This window comes from Trachemys scripta, chromosome 18 (assembly GCF_013100865.1).
Source record: "Trachemys scripta elegans isolate TJP31775 chromosome 18, CAS_Tse_1.0, whole genome shotgun sequence".
In the NCBI taxonomy this organism is placed as follows: Eukaryota; Metazoa; Chordata; order Testudines; family Emydidae; genus Trachemys; species Trachemys scripta.
Window position 1 is genome coordinate 15,917,990 of NC_048315.1, and position 25,611 is coordinate 15,943,600.

Below are 25,611 nucleotides of genomic sequence, written 5' to 3' on the forward strand. Positions count from 1 at the left end.
GGTGGTAGTGGATCCAAGGGGGGGTCCCGGTCCCCCTGGTCTTGGGTCGGAGCATCACCGGCACTTGGGTCCACGGTGTCGGGTGGTGTGGACACAGAAGCCTCTACGCCTCCAGGCGGAGGCCGAGAGATGGTGGATTCTGGGGCCCTTCTGACCGAGTGACCCGAGCGAGAGGTCGATGGTAACGGAGCCCCTTGCTCCTGGTGGTACGCCCACGGGGTCCAAAACGACCAGTGAGATGGTCCATGAGGGTGGTCCTCTGCCCTCTCCTGCCAATGGCCCAAGTCTCGTTCCTCGGCCTGCCCCTGAGGGGGGTATGCCGATCTCGACAGGTCCTCTGAGGATCGAGACGCTGATCTTGACGGCCATGGCGGTGCCGTGAAAGATGGAATGATCCCCGTGGTCTGCGGTGCCGCACGGTGCCGGTCCGGAGATGATCTATCTCTGTGCGGTGCCGGCGATCGGTGCCGGGACCGCGACCGGTGCCGATGACCTCGTCGGTGCCGGGAATCGGATCTGGACCTCGACGAGGACCTAGAGTATGCCCGGTGCCGGGATCGGCCCCTCGGCGTCGAGCGTCGAGCGTGGCGGTGCCGAGAACTACGTCTCGACGTTGACCGGTGCCGACGATCATATCGGTGCCGAGACGTAGAGCGGTGCCGCGAAGAAGATCTTGACCGCGAGTACGACCGGTGCCGAGACGTTCGGTGCCGGGACTGCGAGCGGCGTGGGGACCTGCTTCGGGACCTGGATCGGCGCCGAGGTTCCAGCCCTTGTGATGGAGGGCGCATCAAGGCAGGTTTCCCTCTTGACTGTACCGGGCGAGTCAACGGTGCAGTCGGTGCTGGTGGTTGAGGCGGTGCCGGCTCCGTGAGAGCTATCAAGTCTCTCGCCGCCGCGAAGGTCTCTGGAGTCGACGGGAGACACTGTATCACCGCCGGCCTCGGTGGAGACGCTATTTGCACCGGACTCGACGGCCTCGGCGCCGGAGTCGACGGTGCTGGAGGAGCCTGTTTCCGATGCTCCATCGGCGGACGCGGCTCTACCCCCGGCACTGGGGGAGCCGGTGTCTTCGGCGCGGACGTCCCCGTCTTATGGGCTTTTTTATGCCCTGGGGATAATGACCGGCGCCGCGGCACTTGCTGTGTTTGCGGTGCCGACGAGGTCCGGTGCCGGGGAGGCTTATCTGACGCCACTCGTGTGGTCGTCATAGCCGGTGCCGCCGGGGCACTGCGCACCGAAGTGCTAGGCACCGAAGTCTGGCCCGTGGAAGGAGTGTCCGGGCTAAGTGCCGCCTCCATTAGGAGTTGCCTGAGCCGAAAGTCCCGCTCCTTCTTGGTTCTTGGTTTGAAGGCCTTACAGATCTTGCATTTGTCTGTTTGGTGGGACTCTCCCAGGCACTTCAAACAGGAGTCATGAGGGTCGCTCGTTGGCATAGGCTTAGCGCAGGAGGCGCACTGCTTGAAGCCGGGAGCGTTGGGCATGAGCCCGGGCCCGCGGGCGGGGGAGAAAGGGGGAGACGACCCCCTTAACCCCCTGAACTACAATACAACTATAACAACTTTAAAAACTATTTAACTATAAACACTAGAACTACAACTATAACTATAACTCTGAATGATCAAGTAAGCTAGGGAGAGTGGAGAACAGCTACGCCGCGCTCCACAGTTCCAACGACCGTCAGGGGCGGTAAGAAGGAACTGAGGGGGGCGCCGGGTCGGCTGGGGTATATATTCAGCGCCATGAAGGCGCCACTCTAGGGGGCTCCACAGCCGACCCGCCGGTGTTGCTAGGGTAAAAATCTTCCGACGATCGTGCACGCGGCGCGCGCACACCTAATGGAATGGATATGAGCAAGCACTCGAAGAAGAATCTACCTTTCTGGACGTTTAGCAGTTCTGGGGGGATTATTTTTAACCTTTAGTAGTGGCGACAGCTGACAAAGCAACCTGCTCCTCTTCTCCTCCATCTCAAAACCTGCCTGCAGATACCTCAGAGAGTTTGTCCCTTCTAGAGAATGAGTGGGTAAAATCACTACACTGAGAAACGGCTCCTATCTTGTAAGGCCTGATCTAAATTCCATTCACTTGAAAGGGAGTTGCATTAAGCCCTTCAAACATAGCTCATTGTGTCTTAAAGCATCTGTTTTATTTAAGCAGTAACAATTAAGGCAGAAAGCATCGCCTGAGGCTTAAAGACCAGCAGGGAGCCGCTGATGCGCTATGGCAGAAAATGTCCTGCACCAGGATTGCTATAGCAAACCAACAGATGCCCCCTCCTCCCCTCTGCAGACAGTTACAATACTTGGCACTTTACATCCTCCTTGTTTGTAATCAGTAACTAATGAATTATGCTCACAACATGCCTGTGATGTGGCTTTTACCTGTCCCATTTTAAGAATGAGGAACCACGGCAGAGCAGTTAGGTGACCTGCCTTAAGTCATAGGGGTAGTGGGTATTAGGAGCCGGCATTAGATCTCCAGCATTCCTGGTTCACAGGCCCCTGATCCGAGCACCCAGGACATCTCTCTGGATTGGGTGATACAGTTTCAAAAGGCACCTAGTGGGCGCTTTCAATGCCCTAAATGTTAGCCAATCAGCTGGCTAGAATCCATCTCAATGTACCATTAATTCTATGGCATACAATAGATTATTACACACCCAAAAACTATGTTAGAAGAGCATTATTAAGGTTGCAAAGACAAGCACTCAAAGGTTAGGAATTGCCAGAATTAGGATGGCTTGTGCAGCCTTAATTTTGACTCCCAAATGCAGTATGATACAATCTATAATTAGGTGCTCACATCCTATTTTTCCCACAGGCCCCCTGCCTCATTCAGTGCACAGATGGATGGTGCTCACTGAATGAACAGCTATTCAGTATTGTTTTCTCTCCTCGTTGTTCAAATGTGTGGTGCCACTGCTAGGCCTTGTTTACTGCACACTATTCAAACCCGGCTCTGAAGACAGAATGACTAATTTTCCTATAGGCTTTTCTCCCTACTGGCTCCTAGTCCCAGTCTCCCTCCCCGGTCTCCTTGTCCAGCCTCCCTCCTCACGCCGCCTCTTTGCCCAGCCAGGTTCAGTTCTCCCCCTGAACTGTGTCTCTTTGTCAGTTCTTATTCTCCACCTCCCACACAGACCCATTCTCCTTACCCAGCAGGTCCCCATCTCCCTCAGCCCCTCACCAGCCCCCTTCCCCAGTTGTGATTTGCACCATCTGAGGAGCTAAACCTTCATGCTTCTTCAACCCCACCCCCTCGGCTCTTTCCTCTTGTGCAGTTAAGTCAGACAGCTTCCTCCCCCATGCGACTTGGCGCCAGCCGCAGGGTTACTGAAAATACTTGAGAGACAGCCTCCCTGCTTTCCATTCCTATGCCTTGCCTCAGCATGCCGCACAGCAGAGCTGCAGTTTCAGGGGAAGTTCTGCTCAGACGAGGCTGGGATCGGCTCACTGGGAATGGAATCTCCAGGGCTTTTAGCTGTGCGATAGCAAGTCTCCTCCGCTGAGCAAGTGCCAACTGCTAGTTTTGAAAGGCTTATAACTTGGCCCAATGTGCCACGGGGATGGCAAAAGGCACATCCCTGACTCAAAGGCGACACACGTTTCAAGGTCCTGCTCCAAAGCATGGGAGCACTAAAGCTTCAAGGAAAAGGTCTCCCAAATAGTTTAATATGGAGGGGGGAGGGAAATCAATGTATTTTTCCCCAGCCTCATTCTTGGGAACAGCTGAATGTTTGGGGTGAAATTCCCCACCCCCCCCAAAAAAATCAATCAATCTGAGGCAGACACCTAGCATGGCAAATTTCAGCCCAAATGATTAAAGTTTGGCAAAGTTATAAACAACTAAAAACAGGGTCTTATAATGGGAAGTGTTAGCCAACCTTAATAATGAGTGATGCTACCAGCCTCATCTATAACAACCACCCTATAATACATGTCGGTAATTAGATTGAATGGCCAGGTTCTCTCTCTATCCCTCCCCCCGAGTGGCCCAAAGAATCAAATCCCATTTACCCTGACATGTGATTTGGATTTCTCTTACCTGACAACCCACCAGCCATCAAGTAGCTTATGGATAACCTCTATGGCGTCTCCTTCTTTCAGTGTTAGCTCATCATCCTCAGCAGCTGTGTAGCCTTTTCTGACAACATAGAGCTCCCCTGAGCACAAGAGCATAGAAACAAAGGCTTAAAGGGTGCATTAGGCGTTAATATCCAAAGAAAGGCTTTTTAGTGATCCAGACCACAGCTCCGGAATGACAGAGACAACACGCAAACAATGTATCCCATTTTAAACAAGACCCAGTTTGGATCCAGCTCTGGACTTCCTTATCGTTTGGGGAGGTTCAAGTGCTGGGGTTTGATTTGGGCACTGAGGTCAGTAGTGAGGTACCTAACTATTTCTGTTAGTCTTAAAGGTGCCGCAGGACCTTCTGTTGCTTTAAACTATAAGCATCATTGATCATGGTGCCACTGCATGGGAATTCACACAGCACTGGCTATACTCGTGAAGTCCAGCCCTAGCACATACTGGCTCACTGTAAATTCGGAGATGAATCATCTAAGTGCAGTTTCTTCTAGGATTACTCCAAAATCCTGGTCAGGAACATGGAGATGTCCAGTGGGGAGCTATTGGTGTGGGTTTGGGTTTTTTTACCTGCATAGTTCGGATCCTGCTCTTCAGATTCATCAGGACCTTCCATAGGCTCCAGGTAAGCGGCTGGGACCCAGCCACGTTTATTCTTTAACTGACAGAACCACCAGCCTGTAACAAAGCCAGCAGCAAACAGCACAGGGGTCAATACCATTTATTGTACCCTGCAGGCTGCAGGTCCAACAACTGTACAAATCAACTCGCACCCCAGGCCTGTGAGGTAGGGGAGTCGTCATTAACCCGATTGGACAGAGAGGGGAAAGAGAGAAACAGAGAAGTTAAGGGACTTCTTTGAGATCACACAGAGTCACTAGCAGGGTGGAGAATAGAATCCAGGTCTCCTGGCCCTGTTCTTCATCTGTGGGACAACTAAACTGCAGAATCATGGGACAACCTATCTTGATATTCATTTTCAGGGGTTACCGTTGTGCCTCTCCTACCGATGAAGCATCAGCAGCATAATTGGAACTGTCTATGGCTTCCGAGCCTAGAAAATCTGATAAGATTCCCTAAGGCCCTGTCTACATTTGGAAGTTTACCGAAGTAGCTGTTCCAGAATATTCTAGAAAACATTGACGGCAGCCGAACAAAACCCAAATCCTGGATCTTTAATTGACTATTGGACTGGTCATTAAGGAACCTCTGTGTGGAAAGTAATCGGATGCAAAGGAGTGGAAGGTGGACTGGGAAGAGCTGTTGTAAGGATCATCGGGGTAAAGAGGCCAGGGCCGGCTCCAGGCACCAGCAAACCAAGCAGGTGCTTGGGGCGGCACATTTTCAGGAGCGGCATTCCAGCCAGCCTCTTATTTTTTTTTTTTTGCGCTTGGGCGGCAAAAGCCTAGAGCTGGCCCTGGCAGCAGCAGCGCATCCTAGACCGGGGGCGCCCTGGGGCCGCTGCAGTTCGCGTTGGGGAGTAGCGCCCGCACCTTATGGCTGGGCAGGCTTCGAGCGCGGGACACTCGGGCTGGGGGCCGCCCCTCGGGGCACACGGAGCCACCTGCAGGTGCCGCAGGGCGGCCGCCCCCCCCAGCGCCGCAGCCAGGGCTGGGCGAAGCGGCCAGAGCCGCCCAGGGACTGCGGCCAGGAGCAGCAGCAGGAGCGGGGCCATAGAGGGCGGGGCACTGCCGTGCGGGGCCTGCGTCCCGCTCTCCGGGGCTCCTCTCCCTCTGGGGCTGCCCTGCCCCAGCTCCTCAGCACCCTGCCAGGGCAGTCCCCTGGCTCTGTCCTTCCCAGTCCCGGCCAGTCCTGGAGGCGGGAGCCCCGGCTGGAGGGACCCTGGGCTGAGGCGCGGCCCGGGAGCCCCGCTGCTTACCCCGACCCTGCTAGTGCTGGACCGGCTGGAGGCCAGGGGGGAGCGGGCGGAGTCAGCACTGGTGGGGGGAAGCCCAGCGCTGGGGTGGCAGGCGGTGCAGGTGGGGTGGGGGAGAGAGCCCAGGGTTGGGGCGGCAGGGGGTGAGGGGGAGGGGGGGAAGAGACCAGCTCTGGGGCGGCAGGGGGTGCGGGTGCAGGGGAGAGCCCAGGACTGGGTTAGGGGGGAGCCAAAATTTTTTTTGCTTGAGGCGGCAAAAAACCTAGATCTGGCCCTGAAAGAGGCTACTGTTTTATGTACAAATAAGTCATGCATCTGCCTCTGAACACTTCACAGTGACTTGATTGTGCAGGATGGAAAGCAATCAGTGTTTCCCTGAGTAGCTCCTGTATGTCATGGTTTCGAAGTGGTTCTTTGTGTCAATCACCATGACAACAGGAGAGGGGAAGTCCACTTTTGTTTTGCAACCATGCGGACCGTAAATGTTATTTCCTCACTGGGCATTAATCCCAGGAGTCATGAGGGAAGCTCAAAAGGCTTTCTAGGATTGCGTCACAGCCTCACTAAAAGGCATCCCCTGTCATGTGACTCCCCGTTTTCCTCACTCAGGGCAGGATTGTGATCATAGGATGCTTGCTGTCTTTACATATATGTGTATATATATAAATGCTCTCAGCTTCCATACTTAGGGCACGGAATTTCTTAAAACACATTTCGATATACAGATGCTCACTTTATTACTACCTTATTATTATCTCTTGGTGCTGCGGTAGCACCCAGGAGCCCCAGACCTGGACCAGAACCCTCCTGTGCTCGGTGTTGTACAAACACAGAACAAAAAGTTGGCCCCTGCCCCAAAGAGCTTCCCGTCCACACGTAGAGTATGTTGCGGGTCTAAAGCACCACGCAAGCTTTCACTAGCTGAGCCACCCCTCAGGAGGGAGGCAGGGGCTGTGATTTACAGAAGAACGGGGAGGAACTCCTCCCTGCACTGTGGCTATGTTGCAGTGGTTGCCCCTGTATAGAGTGGCTGGAACAATTTGTATAGTGGGGGTGCCGAGAGCCGTTGAACCACACTGTAAACCCTGGATATGATGGAAAGTACTTCAAGCATCCCTAGTTCCTTCACCTATGCACGGTAGCCACGAAGCAGCCAGAAGGCTTCCCTGCAGGGGTACCTCCAGCATAGAGGCCTCCCTGGTGGGTGCAGAGATTCCCCGATCCCAGCTACACCTGCTGCCCTAACAGCGCAAAGCAGTTGGAAAGACACGTTGCCTCCCCACTTGATCTCTGCTGTGGGCTAAGTACTGGCGCCCACAAAACTATCACAGAATGAATCAGTGGCAGAGCCAGGAAGGGAACCCAAGTGTGCTTAGCGCTCAGGCCTGTTCCCAACCCACTAGGCCTCGCTACTCCTCTACAGACCTAGAGATAGGCCCAAAACAAAATCCCCGTCTCTACAATGGGCTGAAACAACAAGCTGGATCTGATCAGCCCTGAACTTTGAAGCCAGGGCACATCCCTCCAGAGCAATGAGCTTTACCACTTTCACTCTTCTCCACAATGTCCACCATGTCCCCAGTTTTCAGAGCCATCTCGGAGCTGGAGTTCTTCTCATAGTCGGCAATCACTCGGTATGTCTGCAGGATGATGGGGCCAGTAATGTCTGCAAGAGAGAAGTGGGGACAGGCTTTCATGAGCTCCTTTAATCGTTTTCCATCCAGCAGTAAAGCAGCACATTTCTGTTGATCGCCCGGGGAGAAGTTAGGGAAACTCCACAGAATTTCAGTGGAAAGTCCAAAAGTTTCTCACTCCCTAAGGGGTAGCAGGTCTGGTGTTCTCACCACCCTCAGCAGCAATGCTCTTGGAGTTCCTCTAACAAGGATCGAGAAAAACAGCAGCAAGAATTATAACTGCACTAGCAAGACAGTCACTGCTGCTTAAGGACCCGAAATTATTATATTGATAGCAAAGTAAGTAAGCAGTAGTATTTAGCATGTTGCATAAGTGTCCCAGAAAATGTTTGCCCATCACAGGCTGCCATCACTCATGAATAAACAGTCACTAGACATTTGATGCCCCAGGCAGGCTGGTTCTGCGGTAAGGTTTCAATTCTCCCATTGACAGTAAATTCTCTGCAGGCAGCAGTAGCAATGGAACAGCAGGTAAGGTGACCCTGTAAAATATGCACAGGCCTACAGATCCACCATTATCAGCCGGGTGCTGAGTGGGAGATGGCATTTGCAGAAGGGATGGGCAGCCCCATGAGCCAAACGGGGCCCCGGCTGAAGGTTTGAAACCTTACAAGGAAAGGAAAATGGTTTCAAGGAGCCCTAGCCTACCCACTCCAGTCACGCATGGGAAGCGTCTGGAATGAAGACGTATTCTGTACGAAAGGAGAGAGGGCAGCGAATCCATGTTGTATGGGGTGCCCCGAGCATGAAGAGAGGAACTTGGTTTCTGTCAAGTTCTATCATTGAGAAATAACGCTACTCCTGCATAAAGCCCCAGTTCTGCAAACAATTTAAGCACGTGTTTCAGTCCATCCTTACTGGGCCTATATGTGCTTTGTTGGATCAGGGCCGACCGTGCTGTTGGAATGCAACCTCCAGTACAATGCGTTCGCTGGAGTTTGGGGAGAGCATGGCCTGGAGGCCCCGTTGACTCCTTCCGGGTGCATGAGTCTGGCACTCAGTGTCACAGTGGGTTTGTATTGGACCCGCTTTGGGGCTGCCATCCTTTTAGGCTAGCATGGAACCCTCCATTCGCCACTCCAGGAGCAGTTTCTCAATTCACTACACCCACCCTACTGGCCGCTTCCTCAGAGAAGGCCATGCTGCTCTGTATGCAGCCGGCACTTCCTGCTCCTGGCCTGAGGAGATCTGCCTTGCAGCAGGGCCAGCCTGGGGCAAGGAAGCTGGTGCCCTGTGCTGAACACTGTTCCACCCTAGAGATTATTCTCCCTCTGTAGATATTTTCCCACAGTGCTGATGGAACCATGTGCTCACTGTGGCTAGAACAGTTGCTTACTAGCATCCGAATAAAAACCACAACTTCTTCTTACCTGCGACATTTTTCTTGGAGTCCTTTGGCACTAAAAATGTCTCTGGTTTCTTGATGCTAGATAAACAAGAGTGAAGTCAGTTTAACGCCAGTGGATGTTGACCCTTTGTTTTCTCCCCTTTTCTATCAGCAACAGGGTTCCCTTCCCTCCATACAAAGAACATAAGAACAGCCATACAGGATCAGACCCATAGTCCATCTAGCCCTGTACCCGGTCTCAAACAGTGGCCAGTACCAGAGCATCAGGGGAGTGTACAGAACAGGGCAATTTGGAAAGGTCCATCCGTTTTCCCCTCCCGGATTCTGGCAGGCAGAGGTTTAGGGTCGCCCCGAGCATGGGGTTACATCCCTGACCATCTTGGCCATCATCCCTGCACCTCCAGGTCCAGTGTAGACATACTCTTAGAAGACAGGGAAGGCCATTAGAGGGCTCATCAACTATTTAAAGAGATAGTACCCAATTCCTATGCAATAAACAATGAAAATAACCACATCTTTGGGCAGAGGCCAGGCCTGAAATACTTCAGCCCGATAGTCACTCAATCTTTCTGAAAATTTGACCTGAAAACAGGGGCTTAGAATGGAAATGTGCAGGCAACCTTAACTATAGCTGTTATTAGTGCTCTGGCTATGTAATATATCATCATATCATATTATTTATATGTTCTAGGATGTTAGTCTCCTATTATATTAATAGAAGAAATCTGATCAGGTTAATCAGAACATCAGCAATTGAGTGGATGAGAATTCTTCCCCTTCTCACTGGGGTAAAGACAAACATAAGAAAGTTGCATAGAAATGTGCATATTACAAATTTAATATCAGTTTGAGTTAGATTCATAGGTTATAAAGCCAGAAGGAACCATTGTGATCATCTAGTCTGATCCACTGCCTAACACAGGCTGCAGGACTTCTCTGCATTAACTCCTGTTTCAACTAGAGCAGATCTCATAGAAAAATACCTAGACTGGATTTTTAAGTGGTTAAGACACCCTGAGTTCTGGTGGAAGTGGCCGTACTCACTGGCTGTCTGTGGGTGGGTTCAAGTCATCAGGCCTGACTTTGAAGAAGTTCAGAACATGGGAGCATCGGGAAATCTTGTGTGGCAGATTCAGCAAGGTGTAGCAGTATTCAGTCAGTGTGCCTTGTCTGTTCTGTGTAGACCGGTGGCCATCAAACCATTTGGGTGCTAGAAAAGAGCAAAACCAGGGAGACTTATTTTTTGTGACTAGCACTTTTGGTAGAACTGCCCACGCAGTCCCCTCGATACTGAATATCACCCTGAAAAAGAGTTGAGTAGAACCCAAAAGGTTCTAATCTATAGTGACTGTTACTCAGATGGCTTCTTGCGCCCTTCTAAGGTAATGGAGTTTGGGAGCATCTCAAAGCGTCCTTAGATGCCACAGGGGACATTTTTGAAAGCGGTGGCTACTGCTGACACCAAATGGGTGCCATCGGTGCAGCTACGTCCCAAGGGTGCTTCGGAAAAACGTGTCCTTGGCAAACATTTTTGAAAGACCCATTGTAAATACGGACCTAAGTTTTAACAAAGTTCTGTTGCCGGAGCACAGAGTTCCTCCTTCTGTCAAGCCAGCAGCAGAAGCCCCGTGACTGCCAGTTGCACACCCCGGATCTAAGCAGAAGCTCGGCAGTGAAGACAGACAGAGCAGCTTTGTGGAGAGAGTACTAATCTGAGCAGATTACCTCCAGCCCCCGCAAGGGAACAGGCTGACGGAGAGAGGAAGACCTCACGTTATCCCCATAGCCATCACCAGGGTAAGCCCACCTCAGCTTCTTATGGGTCAATAGATTAGAACAAAGCTGCCAGCCTTTGTTCTAAATGGTCCTGCTCCACTTCTGTGAGGCTGAGAGATCCCCTCTCTCTCTAACTATCAGAACGCAGGCTGAAGCGTCATAAACACAGTTTGCGTTAGATAATGAAATGATCAGTACATTGTCTTGAGCCCTCTGAAGAACACAGGTGCATGCATAAGTTACAATCCAGTGCAACCGCTAACTTCACCCATTAACAAGGGAAATTCTTTCAGTTCCTCAAATCAATACTATTACGTGCTCGTTCTGGAGCACACCCATGTGCCTTTAGGCAAATCAACACTATAAATATGCTGTTGGTTACTGTGTTCAGGTGGCGGGCAGAGGAATGAATCTCAGCACTGTTACGGAGGGGTGCGGTTTGCATTTTGAGTCATTCTTTCCAGGGAAATGAAGGTCTATCTTGATGTAGGTCTTCTGAAGGTCACCTCGGTACCTCACTGTTAAATGTTATGGGAACCCGTGGTTTATTTGTGTAGGTGGAAGCCAAGAAAATGCCCCCACCCATAAACATGTATTAACCCCTAGCCAGGGACTGTATTTCCCTCCCCCGACCCTATGGGCCACACGGCCAAAGAGCTCAGCTCCCATGTAGGCACCTAAATGGTCAGATTTCCAGACGTGCTCAGCATCTAGCCGCTCCCATCGTTCTCAGCTGTTCCTGCTGTACTAATAACTTCATACCTATCCTGGCACAGACAACACACCACAGGCGTCAAGCTATCTGCGTCAGGCTTATATTCATTTGGTGTCTTGTGCACCATACGGCACATTAAAGACTGCACATTGCGGTGGCAATTGTAACTCTCCCGTGAGTCCTTTGAATTTTATAACGGAGAGTGGTTTCCTGCTGTTTATTTTGCACACATACAGGCCATAGGTAAGACAACGGGCCAGCGCTTCAGCCGTGGCTCCCCAACATACTGTTAAAGATTTCTTAATGGAGTTTTTTGTCTGTTTCTCTAGTTTATTGAGAAAAGTGGAACAATGAATTTTTCCTGCTGGTGTGACTCAGAAAGGTCTGAATGGGTTTCATTCAGCATTTCAGCGAGTCCTGTGTTTCAGCAGAACTGCTACCAGGGTTCCAAGCAGCTCTCCTGGCAGGGGTGGCTCTAGGCACCAAGCACATGCTTGGGGCAGCCCATTTGCAGGGGTGGCAGGATCCAGCCTGGGAGCTGAGAACCAACAAGGGGCCCTGGGAGCTGTAGTTCCTTGGTTAGCTCCCTGCCTATAGAGCCAGCCCTGGAGCAGGGAAAGAACTACATTTCCCAGCATTCCTTTGGCCACTACCAACAGGAAAGAGGGGGAGGGAGGGAGGTAGCTGAGACCTCATGCTGCAGCCTGCTGTGAATGGAGAGCTGCCCTGGGAAGGGCAGGGAGACCATATTTTAACATTCAAAAAATAGGACACTCCACAGGGAGGGAGGGTAGCCCCACCCTGCCACCATCCACTCCCTCCGACTGCCCCCCACAGAAACCCCAACCCATCCAACCTGCCCTGGTCCCTGTCCCCTGATCACCCCTGCCCCTAACTGCCCCCCAGGACCCAACCCCCTATCTAAGTGCCGCTGCTCCTTGTCCCCTGATTGCCCCCTCCCGGGACCCCACCCCCTATCTAAGCCTCCCTTCGCCTTGTCCCCGACTGCTCCCTCCTGAGACCCCCCTCAACTTCTGCCCTAGGACCCCACTCTCTACCTGTCCCCTGACAAACCCCCGGGACTCCCATGCCTATCCAACCACTGCCTGTCCCCTGACTGCCCACCCCAGACCCCTGACCCATCTAACCCCGCCCTTCTCCCTGCCCCTGACTGCCCCCCCTGAACCTCCGCCCCATCCAAACCCCCAGCCCCCTTACCGTGCCACTCAGACCAGCGTTTCTGGCTCCGCGCAGCGCCAGACTCACTGCTGCATACATGCTGCCATGCTCCCCTGCAGAGCCACAGTCCCCCCCTGACCCCTCCCCAGCACCTGCCTTCCAGATTTGAACACCTCAAAATTCAGGAGTGCTCAAGCTCAGTTTAGGCAGTTGTTACTTCATTTCTCCCAAATCAAATATACTGATCCACTTAACTTGCTGTAGAAAAAGTAGGATAAAATTGAGCAAGAAATGCTTCCCAGTGGTTATTAGGATTGGAATTGCTATTTTCAACAGCCATTGCCTTTTTTGTTTGTTTGTTTGTTTAAAAGGAAGACAGTGATATTGCATTGGCAAATTCCCATAGAAAGAAAGAGTGGAACAAAAGAATAATAAAGACACCTCAACTTTTCCTCATTTATGTAGGACAGTCTTACAATATGCATCCAGATATCCTCCAATCACACATGCTGAAAATTGTTCCACTTTACTGCAGTTCTGTAACCATGTGGGAACCAATCCTGTCTGTGTTCTGTGCACATCTAAAATTCCTGCTGAATGACTTGCCGTGGGAGTGAGTTACCAGTGACCCAGGGCTGCGGCGGAAGGAGAGTGCAAGTGGGGGTGGGAGAGAGGCCAGGGCTGGGGCGGCAGGGGGTGTGGGTGGGGGGGTAGAACCCAGGGCTGGGGCAGCAGGAGGGTGCGGCGAGGAGCCCATGGCTGAGATGGGGGGCAGCCAACATTTTTTTTGCTTGGGGCGGCAAAAAACCTAGAGCTGGCCCTGTCTCCTGGCTATGCTGGTGGATCTTACAACTTCCTCAAATGTACAGATGTTGTTTCTGGGGCCTTTCAGCAAAACCAAGACACGGCTGCTACAGTCTGCAACTTTGCAACGGAGCCAAGAATTTTCATGCACCAGGACAGGAGGCAGACGAACATACCACTTCGTCTTTCCCTTTACGACCACCACCTTTCACTGCTGAATCCAACGGACCAGATGTTGGGTGTTCCTCATATCGAAGGGATTTCTTCATTAAAAATAGAGCAACAAATGCTGACAGAGAAATATGACCCCACCCACCACAGCTATTACAGTAACTAAAGTCAGCAAAGTGAAATCATCTTTGAGAAACTACTTGTGTGTAAAACTCCTTATGCGGACGGGGGAAAGTACAGCGGGGACTTTGGGGGCATTCCCCAGCCAATGGCAGTTAGTAGGTTTGCATTTACCCAAATCAGTGATAGGGACTAATGACAAATCCAGCTCCCAGTAAAGTCCATGGGCAAATACCTCTTGATTTCAGTGCAAGCTTGATTGAGTTCTAAATCCTGCTCCACTTATTCACTCAGGTAATCCCAAGGAAGTATTATTAATGGGTATTTCTATGCATGCATTCCCTCAGAAGCATTCATGAATTAATCCTCATTATCACTCTGAGGGAGATAGGTAGCATTATCCCCATTGTACAGTGAGGGGGAAACTGAGGCACACAGAGAGGTGCAATGACTTGCCGAAGACTGGGAACGGAACACAGATCTCCCGACTCTCACTGCCTTAACAAGTAGCCCCCGCACCTGAAAAGCTTTCTGCCTGCCAACGTTGGTGCTCAGGCTGACATGGCTCTTTACAGGGGTCTCTCATCTCATCCCTAGATTGCAAGAGGGAGACGTGGCTGGGACTGAAAATGGGTGTACATTAATGTACAACTTCAGGGGAAGTTAGGCCACTTTCCCTGCATCTGCCAGAAGTTGAGCTATAGGCGGTTACTGATTTGTGATCTGAAACAGTCGGTGAAGCGACTGTTTTATTTACAAAAGCGACAAAGTCCTGTGGCACCTTATAGACTAACAGACGTATTGGAGCATAAGCTTTCGTGGGTGAATACCCACTTCGTCAGACGCACGTGGTGGAAATTTCCAGAGGCAGGTATAAATATGCAGGCAAGAATCAGTCTAGAGATAACGAGGTTAGTTCAATCGGGGAGGATGAGGTCCTCTTCTAGCAGTTGAGGTGTGAACACCAAGGGAGGAGAAACTGCTTTTGACAAGACTCTGAATGGCTAGCCAACTACAAAAGCAGTTTCTGCTCCCTTGGTGTTCACACCTCAACTACTAGAAGAGGACCTCATCCTCCCCGATTGAACTAACCTCGTTATCTCTAGACTGATTCTTGCCTGCATATTTATACCTGCCTCTGGAAATTTCCACCACGTGCGTCTGACGAAGTGGGTATTCACCCACGAAAGCTTATGCTCCAATATGTCTGTTAGTCTATAAGGTGCCACAGGATTCTTTGTCGCTTTTTACAGATCCAGACTAACGTGGCGACCCCTCTGATGTTTTATTTACAGTAATTAATTTGGGTTTTTTTTCACCTAAAAGCCCTACCTATTCTGCTAAAATGACTCTAAACGCACGGACACACTTTGCAGCTGTATCATGTTTTTCTAGAGTTGATCACCTACACTTGAGGAAATATACAAGTACACCAAGCCGTTTGTGGTGGGTGTTCATTTAATCATGTCTCCCTCTAGTGCAGAGTTCCAGTTACTACAACAGTCTGCTACTTACATCTAATGGAGTTACTGTATAGTTTTAAAGGTCTCAGGTCCCATCCCCACTGAAGACCATGGTGCCTGTGTATATGCAGACATATTACAGGGGGGCTGCCGTCCCTTTTCATTCCAGCTTCCTGCTTTGAAGAGATTGGCTGCACTATACATCTGCTTACCTGGTAAGTGAGGGATGATCCTATTCTCAATGTTGATGTCCCCAGATTCAATGGGAAACATTTCCTTCAAGGATTTCTAGCATGAGAAGAGAAACCAGTATTAGGTGCACAGTCCAGTCAGCATATCCAGGCACAATTTTCCAAAGGCCTCAGCTTGGCCTCTGACTGCGCATCCAATGGAGAGCTCCATTTTGCATCCCATTTTATAGCACCTAGACAGCTAGCTCGCTGATTGTGCTGACAAATCAGGTAGCTAGCATTAAAGGGTCAGATCCTGAGAGCTGATGGCACTCAGCACCTTGCAGGATTGGGCACCCATCAAAGGACTTTAGGTAAAAAAAATTTCAAAAGTGCCTAAGTGACTTAGGAGACAGGTTCCATTTTCAGAAGTGACTTTTAGGCACTTAGGTGCCTCTGTCCCATTGCCTTTCATGGAGATTTTGGCTCCTACGTCTCTTTTGAAAATGGGAATGTTTTACCTTTTAACTCTGAGTTCTTAATATAAATTGTAAATAAAGGCAAAGAAATAATCATCAAATAATAGTCTGCTTCCATCTGGAGACTGGAATACTTTCCAAACTGGAAAAAGCTTCACAACACTCGTAAGGGAAGGATTGTTATCCAGGTGTTACAGATGGATAAACACCGTTCATGATTAAATGAACCTGATGTACTAAAGCGGCAGATGGCTCTTCTGGTGTGTGGCACTGGAGATACTGAGTTAGAGAAGCCACTCTCCCTGGAAGCCCTGGGACAGGATGTCTGTACCTTGTGGTAACCAGTTCTCCCAAGGGCAGTTTGTATCCAGCTTAACTTCTCACTTCACTGCAGTAAAACGTTGCTAGAAAAAAAATCAGTTCCAGACTCCTCTGTCTGGTGAATGGCAAACCTCCGCATGGAAGGTGCTAGAAAAAGGGCCAAGTGCCTTCTTCCAAATCAGCCTAGCAAAGGCTGCTACTTAAGTGGCTGATAGGGTATCTAGGCCACTCAATTCCTGTCCCTCTCCTGAGGAAATCAGATCACATATGCTCTGAGGTCACCTGGCCCAGACTGAATGCTACAAGTTTTATATTATGGTTCTGAAAACATACGTGCAACTTCCACTGAAGTCACTGTGAACCTTCCATCACCATGCATAAAAAGCATAGGCATTCCCATACCACAGTGATGAGCCTGTTATAAAGGTCTAGCTAGACAGAATATGGCCTCAAGCCTTTATAACTTCAACTATCTGAAGGGGGGTTCCAAAGAGGATGGAGCTCAGCTGGTCTCAGTGGTGGCAGATGACAGAACAAGGAGTAATGGTCTCAAGTTGCAGTGGGGGAGGTCTAGGTTGGATATTAGGAAAACCTGTTTCCCTAGGAGCATGGTGAAGCACTGGAATGGGTTACCTAGGGAGGTGGTGGAATCTCCATCCTTAGAGGTTTTTAAGGCCCGACTTGACAAAACCTTGGCTGGGATGATTTAGTTGGTGTTGGTCCTGCTTTGAGCAGGGGGTTGGACTAGATGACCTCATGAGGTCTCTTCCAACCCTAATCTTGTATGATTCTATAACCATACCAGAACAACCTGCATAGCACTCTCCAAAACGGACAGAATTTGGCCTTTGTTTTTGCCTTTTAAGCTCCTCCAGCCCGCTGCCCCCGCAAGCCAGACTTAACCGAACCAATACGAACCAAGAGTTGACTTACATGAAATTCATATATCTCAGTAAATTTTCGATAGACTAGTTTTTCGGTTAGATCCTGCCATTTCACCAGGAACATGTAAACCTATTGAACAACAAAGAGTTCAGATTCTGCAGTTTATTCTGTGGGACCCCAATTTTTACCGCCACGTAGAAACAATCACTGTTTGTAAACCATTTTCCAAGAGATGCCAGGTAGATAGCCTTGTTTGCTGGAGCGCGCGCACACACACACACACACACACACACACACACACACACACACACACTCAACATGTCTAGCTACAATCTCCAAACCTGTGTCAGTGACAATCCTCATTTTTCCTCTATTCACAGAAAACTCAGCAAGCATATACAGTACAGCAGTTTCTAGCACAGGCTGGTACAAAGGACCGATTTCCTATAAACAGCCATTCAGCAGATATCACATAGGACTCCCTTGCCCCCCTCGCTCCATTCACACCACCCATGGTGCCAGTCTAGACCACCTGCTTGTCTGCTCCTCTCAAATACCCCTGTGCTTTCTTCTATACTGCCCCCACAAATGGCATGCCCCCCAGAACTGATCCATGAGTCTCATTCTCTTTCATATCTCTTCCCAAGAAGACCTTCTGCTGTGATGCTTAGAAGAAAATCAGCCAACTCCGTAGAGGCTCAGCTGCAGGGCAGTTGAGTAGAGGCAATATTTAATTACAAAAACCTAAAAGAAAAGTAGAACTGGTTGAAAACTCCTATTTTATTTCCATTAAAACGGTCAATTTTTTCCCAGGACAATAATTCAGAATGAATTTTTAAAAATGTTCCTTTTGGTTCATCAAAAAATTGAAAATTTCATCAGCACGGAACTGTTTTCACAGAACATTTTTATTACAGCAAAACTTGTTTTCCCACCCCCAAAAAAAGGTTGATTGAAACATTTCAACTAGCTCTGTTGTATACAGAGAAGAGATTAGGGATTGAAAAGATTAGCGAGAGAATAGAAATACAAGAGAGACTGGGGCGAAACGGAGAGCTAGGAGAATTGCTTTTCCAACAGTGGCAAGTGATCACAAACTCCCTGTGACACCCGCCATATTAAAGCCGTGACGTGAGCCATGGCATTCAGTTCCAATGTGCCCCAAAGTTCTTGTTTCTAAGTGCCCCTCATTTTGTTTCAGCCTATTACAGGGGTGGCCAATCTGAGCCTGAGAAGGAGCCAGAATTTGCCGATGTACATTGCCAAAGAGCCACAGTAATACGCCAGCAGCCCCCATCAGCTCCTACCCCCTAGCCCCCAGCAGTCCCACTAGTCAACACCTCCCGCCTGCCACAATCATCTGTTTTGCATGCGCAGGAAGCCCTGGGCGGGGGGGAAGTGAGGGCACAGCAGGCACAGGGGAAGGGGTAGAGTGGGGACAGGGCCTGTGGCAGAGCCAGGGGGTGAGCAGTGAGCACCCCCCGGCACATTGGAAAGTTGGCGCCTGTAGCTCCAGCCCCAGAGTCGGTGCCCATACAAGGAGCCACATATTAACCTCTGAAGAGCCGCATGCAGCTCCGGAGAGCCACAGGTTGGCCACCTATTACAAAGATAGGAATCAGTCAAGCAGGTGAGATCTGGACCCAAACTCCCCTGACCCCTTGGGTGTTCAGGTCTGGAACAGACATTTCTAACTACAATCCAGCCTGCTGTCTCAGCTCAGGAGAGCAGCAGCATTGCCCCAAAATGTTACCTTGAAAGGGAAATTCAATTTTAAATAATACTTTTAGAAGGTAAAACAAAGCCCAGGGGAACTATACCTAAAGAAAAAAAACCCTTCAGTTTATTGCTCTGCAGTGTAATCTCCAAGTACTTACATAATGTTGGCTTGGAAAAAACCTTTTCTCAAAGCCCAGCAGCTCAATGTGTCTGATGTACACATCTTCCATGGCTGAGGCTGGCCCCTGTACTGAATGCTAGAATCTGGCTATTTAGCTGGTGGTAGGACAGAGCTGTTTGTCTGGACGCTCACTGCTGCCCTCTCCTCCTTCTCTGCCTGTGCATCGGGCTGCTTCTTGTATCCACGCTGAAAAGGGGAAGTTGCACTGACTAGATCACCCTTAGTTTTATTAGTGGGTTGTTTCCTGCTGAGAGTCTCAGGACCAGGAACTAAATAAATCCCTCTAGGTTCAGCTCTCTCCTTCTTTCTCATCGCCAAAAGTCTGCAGACGCCGTGGGGAGAAGTGGAGATGCTGTGAGAATCAGGATCCAGACGCCTCAAGAGGCGAGTGAGGGGGCCTGAACCCCAAAGAATAAGCAACTGAATGAACAGAATGTTATTGTGTAGAAAGAGAGGTCAAGTAAGATCTTTGGGGAAAGCACGTGATGGTCATTAGGAGGTGTGTGTGCAGGTTTGGGTTATGAATGTAGGCAGGGGTCCATGTGCAGAACATTGCCATGGGAACCAGGGCGCAATGCAGCATCACAGTGCAGCAGTTGGGGGAGAGGGGAGATGCAGGGAGGGGCCCCTCCCATGCTGGTGGTTGACATGAAACTAACTCCAAGCATTGAGCATCGTACAACCCAGGGAAAGGCAATGGTGGAGCATGACAAGGAAACCTGTCTTGGGAAACTAAGGAAGGAGGGCGCTTCCCCCAGTCTGGGTAAGCATGAATTACCATGGGCTGAGAGAAAGGAAACCCCTGCTATCTCTGTTACAAGGGAAGGGTTTCTTGGATGTGAAGGCAATCCAGAAACATCTGAGCAGGGGGCTGTCTGGGAAACACTGGCTCCCCGCGAGGGCAGAGGGCATGCTGGGAAACTGCCCAGAGGCAACAGGTAGTTTGCGCTAGAAAAGGGAACTGAGCTAATACAGTCGTGGAAAGCCTGAGGTTGCATCTTTGTGTTTCTTTTCGGTGTAACTTGGGTTTGCTTTTCCGCACTATTTCATCTCTGAGTCGGTGACATTTCGATTACATACACATTCCCTACGCAGCCCTGTTGTGCAATCTGCAGCCCCCCGGCGACTGATAAGTTGGGGCAGGTTTTACTCCCTCAGGGGCGATGAACCAGAAGGGAAAAGTCCCAGTGTCTGGTAGTTAAGAACTCAGGGAGACAGATCTGGACTAAAAGGGCTACGGAGGACACCAGCAGGTGGAAGCCAGGGTGAGACCCTTATGCTTATAGGCTGGCTACTGGGGTCAGAGCTCTGAGCATTAGCAGCACGACATTAAGGCACCCAAAGTTACAAGGGAGAACCCCGTAGAGGTTGGGGTGATCCCCAAAACATCCCAGGGCGTAGTCGTTACATGGAGTTGCACCCAATATCAGCAACCATGCCACACACTTGCAGTAACAGACCCCAATGAGGGAACAAAGTACAAGGTTTATGATTTTCTTTTGTTTGTTTTGGATTAAGGGAAACAGAACACAGAAAGGGGGAAGTGAGCCCGCTAGCGTGCTTGGACACCGTGGACAAACAGCAGCGTGGGAGCGTATGTTTGAAATATGGTCCTCCCCCGGGGGAAATCAAAGGATCAAGTGCTAAGTATTTTGAACGGGAGGAGTAGAATGAGGGAGATGGACCAGGCTTGGGAAACCAGCCAGACCTTATTCCCTGAGGGCTGGCCAGATGGCAGCTCTGCAGGGACGAAGTGGCATATGACCTTCAGCGGGCAGAGCTCAGAATGCAAGAGGAGAAAGCTATCGAGGGGGCAGAGGAGCGGGCCCACCAGTGACGAATGGAGGCGATGGAAGCAGAGGAGTGAGCATACCAGCGGCCGATGGAGGCACAGAAAATGCAGCTAAGAGTGCTGGAGCAGCAGAAAGGTATTCCCCAGCCTACAGGTAATCCCCCACCCCACCCCCAGCAATCACCCAGCTGGGACAGCCTGTATAGATACTTAACTGCTTTTGTAAGAACATGCCAGGCCAGTGGCATCATTAAGGACAAATAATGGTCTACACTGATCCCCAAAATTTCAGTAAAGATTTCCAGGTCTTCACTGGTTTGGGCCAGGAGGAAGCAATGAACTATGATAAATATAAGCAAGCTGTGCTGTTAAGGTTTCAAATTACTCCAGAATCATATCATGTAAAGTTTGGGGACCTAGAGAAGCATGACAATATCAATCACGAGGAGTTTATGCATAAAATGTGTGATTACAGGGAAAATATGGGCAAAAACTAAAGGGGCAGAAGGGGATTATGAGAAATTGGTTGATATATTTGCCCAGGAACATTTCTTTAATGCTTGTTCAGATGAAATCAGAGCTGCCCTATGGGAAAAGCATCCTGACATAGTGTGGGTGGCTGCGCGGGCTGCCGATTTGTATTGGGGATTGAAAGAAACCCCCAAAACGAAGGAGAAAGGCCCAGATTTGATCACGGGAGGAAGCCAAGGCCAAATATACCCCAAACAGGTACCCCCCAAGTAACCCAGTTACAAACCTCTGGTCTAGGACGTAGGCCCAAGGAAATGCCTATACCACGCATATGAGGAGATACCGCCTGAAGCTCATGTCCTATCTTGCCCAGGTTAACACATCTATTGTGACCTCAGGACCTAAAGGTGGTGTTAGTAAACTTTGTAAGGTCTGAACCTATGGAGGTGGACAAGATGTTCGTTGAAGATGCCCAGGCTGATGGCTGGGTATGCTATTCCCAGAGAGATATGGCTGTGCAGATTGCACTGGTTAAAAGGGAGATGGTCAGAGAGTCTGACGTTTTCCCCCGGGAGCATGTCAGACTTCTCTTTATGGGAACTTGTGAAGCCACAGCATCCTGAGGCTAGGCAGAGTTGGAATGGAAGGTGGCGACATATGCTCTGACCGTGGGAATTTGGGATGGTATCCCTCCAGACTCTGGCTGGAAATGACATCATATCTGTGCCATTGGAAAGTGTGCACCCCAGAGGCCCTTTTGCCTGGCCCAGCAGAGGAAGAGACAGAGAGGACAGGGAAAGCCCCTTTGCTGGGCAGGGACACATTCCCAGAGAGGGGGCGCTGCAAAGAGCTTTTGTTAAGGGTCAGGAATAGACACTTCCCTAGAGATCATTAAGGAAGCAGTGCATAGCACCACCCCTGCAGAGGATAATAGGGAGGAGGGTAGGATATTTAAGGAAGCCCCAGTGGGAAAGAACAAGGGCCCTGAGGAGCCCTACAAACAACACCTATTCCTCCAAAAGCACAGGGCAGCATTACTGTGGGTAGCTAACGACTGCCATTCGCTGGCCATCCAGGAGTGGAGAGACATTGAAAGGCTTAAGAGGAATTTTTATTGGCCCATTATAATCCTGGACAGAAAGGAATATTGTAAGTCCTGTGACTTGTGCCAAAAGTGGAAAAAGATGGGAAGTCTCTGCAAAGCCCGTTGCAACCATTGCCTCTAATTGGAGCAGCATTCCATAGGGTTCACACGGCCATTAGAGACCATCCCCTAAGCTGCCCAGAAATGGAAAAACATACAGTACATATTGGTAGTAGTTGACTTTGCTAGCAGGTCCCATGTATTCTCTGAGTCATGGAAAAGGTGGGGGGTAAAACAATGATGGTCTGCCCCATGTCATCCAGAAACAAATGGGTTAGCTGGAAGATTTAATGGGACACTTCTATCCATGCTGACAATGTGTGTGGACAGGAAGGCAACGGAACAGGGACATGCTACTGCCTTAACTATTGTTTGCTTCTGGAAAAGTACCTCAAGAGTCAACAGGATTCTCCCCATTTGACCTCCTGTATGGATGGAAGCTCAGAGGTCCCCTAGACCTGGTCAGAGAGTCATGGGAAGGTAACATTGACTCAGAAGGGGAACCAGTGACTGAATTTGTATTCAAACCCAGGGAAGAGCTAAAATCCATAATGGAGCTGGCACAGCATACTCTTGAAAAGAGCCAAACTGTACAAAAAGTAGGACATGGCAAAAGGCATGTGAAAAAGCCTTGATATGGGTGATTTGGTATTGGCGTTAGCTCCTGTAAAAAAGCATAAAATACAGGACTCAGGGTCCCTTCAAGTTGGGAGAGAGACTATACGAACTCATGTACCAGGTACAGAAACCCTATGACCAGAGCTTACCCCAAACTGTCCATAGGAACAGACTGAAAGTTAACCATAAAAAAGCAGCTCTGGTAAACATGATATGCTGTGCAGATGAGGACCACAAAGTATATTGCCTCTCCTAGACTTAATGTCTGAGTGTAAGGGGAGGACTTCAGAGAGCATTCATTTAAGTGAAGGTGTAATGGGGCGGCACCCACCCCCCACGATCGCCACCTGGCTGGGTGCACGGCTGCACCTCTCTCGGTTTTGGGAGACCCTGTCAGTGGTTTCAGTGACTCAGCCGAGTCCCACAGAGTCTGTAGGTAACACAAACAAAACGAACCCCTTCCTGGGTAAACAGTCCAACAGAGACCTTCCTCCTTGGAGGCAATGGTTTTGTCCTCTCTGGGCCTTTATGGCCCCAGCTCTCCAGCTGGGTCACTAATAGTTCAGATCCTCTTCCAGGGGTGTGTCAAAGTCCAATATTCAGGCCGCTTCCCCAGTGGCTAATCGTGGAGAATCTGGACCCACCTACTACTCCATGTCCCAGCCCAAGGAACCTATGAATAGCAGCCACCCACTGCATCCCTCTGATCATTCACGATGCTGCTACATTTCCCTGTGTCACTTCCCTGCAGCCCCTTCACCTTCACATATGCTTCACCCTTACCAAAGAGCATACAGCAAGTCCCAACAGCCAGCCAGGAGCTCCTTCTTGCTCCCCTGGTCCCTGCCAGCAACTGCTCTGTCTGTGATTCTGCAGTCCCCTCAACCCACCAGGAACACCATGCACGCTCCTCCAGCTCCAGGCAGCAATGGACTCTGGTCTCCACTGCAGCTTCTTCTAACCTGCAACCCTCTAATAGGCTAGTCCCTGCCCTCACAGCCTCTCTAGGCCACTTGGAGGACTCAACTCCTCTGCTTCTTTCTGGGAAGGGGTGTGGTAGGACCCTGATGCCTCCAGCAGGGGACCTCTGAGCCTGCTACTCCCCGCCACAGAAGGGTTAACCCCAGTAGAGAAGAGAGAAGCCATGGCTGTGTTACAAAGCCAAAAGGTGTTTTCTAACAAACCTGGTCTCACTCACCTCGGAGACCATCACACTAACAGCGAGGAGCCATGCCCAGTAACTAGGAGAATGTACAGGAATACAGACAGGGAGTTGGTACAGTTCTGTCAGAGACGGGGAGAAGTTCTTCTCCCAGGGTACCCCATAGCCTTAAAGGGCTTGTGGAAACCGCTCCCTGCCTATGAAATGTCTTTAACACACTAACTGATCTTGTGTGATAAGTCTGTTGGTGAAGACGTAATGCCTCCAAGGTAAAGGATTTCAGAGGAGGCTGGTAGATCCAGATTCAGTTACACAGGTGTAAAACAGGGGTATCTCCACTGAAGTCACGCTGTGTAAAAATGCAGATTAGAATCTGGCCCATCTTCAGAGGCAGGGGCAGGGGTGGAGTCCATGTCAAAAAAGAAATGGGAGAGGGATGGAAAGTGGCAATGAGTTTGATCAAGAAATAGTCTGCAAAATTTATCTCTGGGTCTAGATCTGGATGTCTGACACCCCCAAAGTGCATGTGGGGAGAGGGATGCTGGGATCCAAAAGGGCAGAAATTCTGGGTTCAGATTTTGAACCACTTCTCAAAGCTCAGGCATACTTAGATTGGAAGTTGAAGCCTATTCTCCAGTCTGAACATACAACTCGCGTGGGAGAATTATCTGCTGTTAAATCCAGCCACAGCCGAGATTTTTCATTTCCTCAAATGTCTGGGACTGGCCCTGTGGGTCACACCATTCAAAGCACAGCTGAACCTGTGTCTGAAGAACTGACATGATTCCTTGCCTTGAACGTTCATGATGATTACCTTCTCATGAAATTTAAGCTATTATTGGATGATGTACCTGAATGGGGTGGGGAGGAAGGGGGTCTAGTCTCCTTTGTTCTCCCACCGAAGGGCTGGTCCTTTTTATTTTAATCTGGGTTTAGCACCTAATGGCCAAAAATGGAAGTGGAAAGAAGACAGAGCAAGAGAAGAGAAGAGTGTGGCTAGATGGTGAGAGGATGTGGAAGTAGGCGGGTCAGCAGGGACAGGAGCACCGCCAGCATTTTTGACACCCTAGGCGGCGGACAGTCCCGCTCCCGAAATGCCGATGATGACCGGGGCGGCCGAAGATCCGGCTGCCGCAGTCACTGCCCCCCAAATGTTAGCGCCCTAGGCGACCGCCTAGGTCACCTAAGGGGTTGCGCCGGCCTTGAGCAGGAATAAGGAACGAGCCGAAGTGTGGAGGGGATGAGAAGGAATAGGAGGAGAATGGAGAGGTGACAAACGGAGGAGAGAAGCCTCTCTCTTCTGTTCCTTTTCCAGTCTTCTCTTCCTATCCTTTCTCTTCTGAAAAATCACCTCCTTCAATTCTACTCATTTCTCCTGCTCTTCTCCTCCTCCGGAAAAGGTAATTTTATAAAGACACCCTTACTTAAAACAC

At 50.1% G+C, this 25,611-nt stretch overlaps 1 protein-coding gene across 1 annotated transcript in view; it reads right to left on the reverse strand.

The window, feature by feature from the left end:
* NCF1 (neutrophil cytosolic factor 1) overlaps positions 1–19,193 on the reverse strand; it is a 31,708-nt gene extending 12,515 nt beyond the window's left edge. Inside the window, exons 1-8 of the mRNA XM_034752924.1 lie at positions 18,969–19,193; positions 17,140–17,220; positions 15,449–15,524; positions 10,053–10,218; positions 9,031–9,086; positions 7,510–7,632; positions 4,661–4,768; positions 4,047–4,164 (exon numbers count right to left, since the gene is read on the reverse strand). Of these exons, the coding sequence (XP_034608815.1) occupies positions 4,047–4,164; positions 4,661–4,768; positions 7,510–7,632; positions 9,031–9,086; positions 10,053–10,218; positions 15,449–15,524; positions 17,140–17,220; positions 18,969–19,040 (800 nt within the window). The 5' untranslated portion in view covers positions 19,041–19,193. The remainder of the gene's footprint in view (positions 1–4,046; positions 4,165–4,660; positions 4,769–7,509; positions 7,633–9,030; positions 9,087–10,052; positions 10,219–15,448; positions 15,525–17,139; positions 17,221–18,968) is intronic.
* Positions 19,194–25,611: the final 6,418 nt, after the last annotated feature.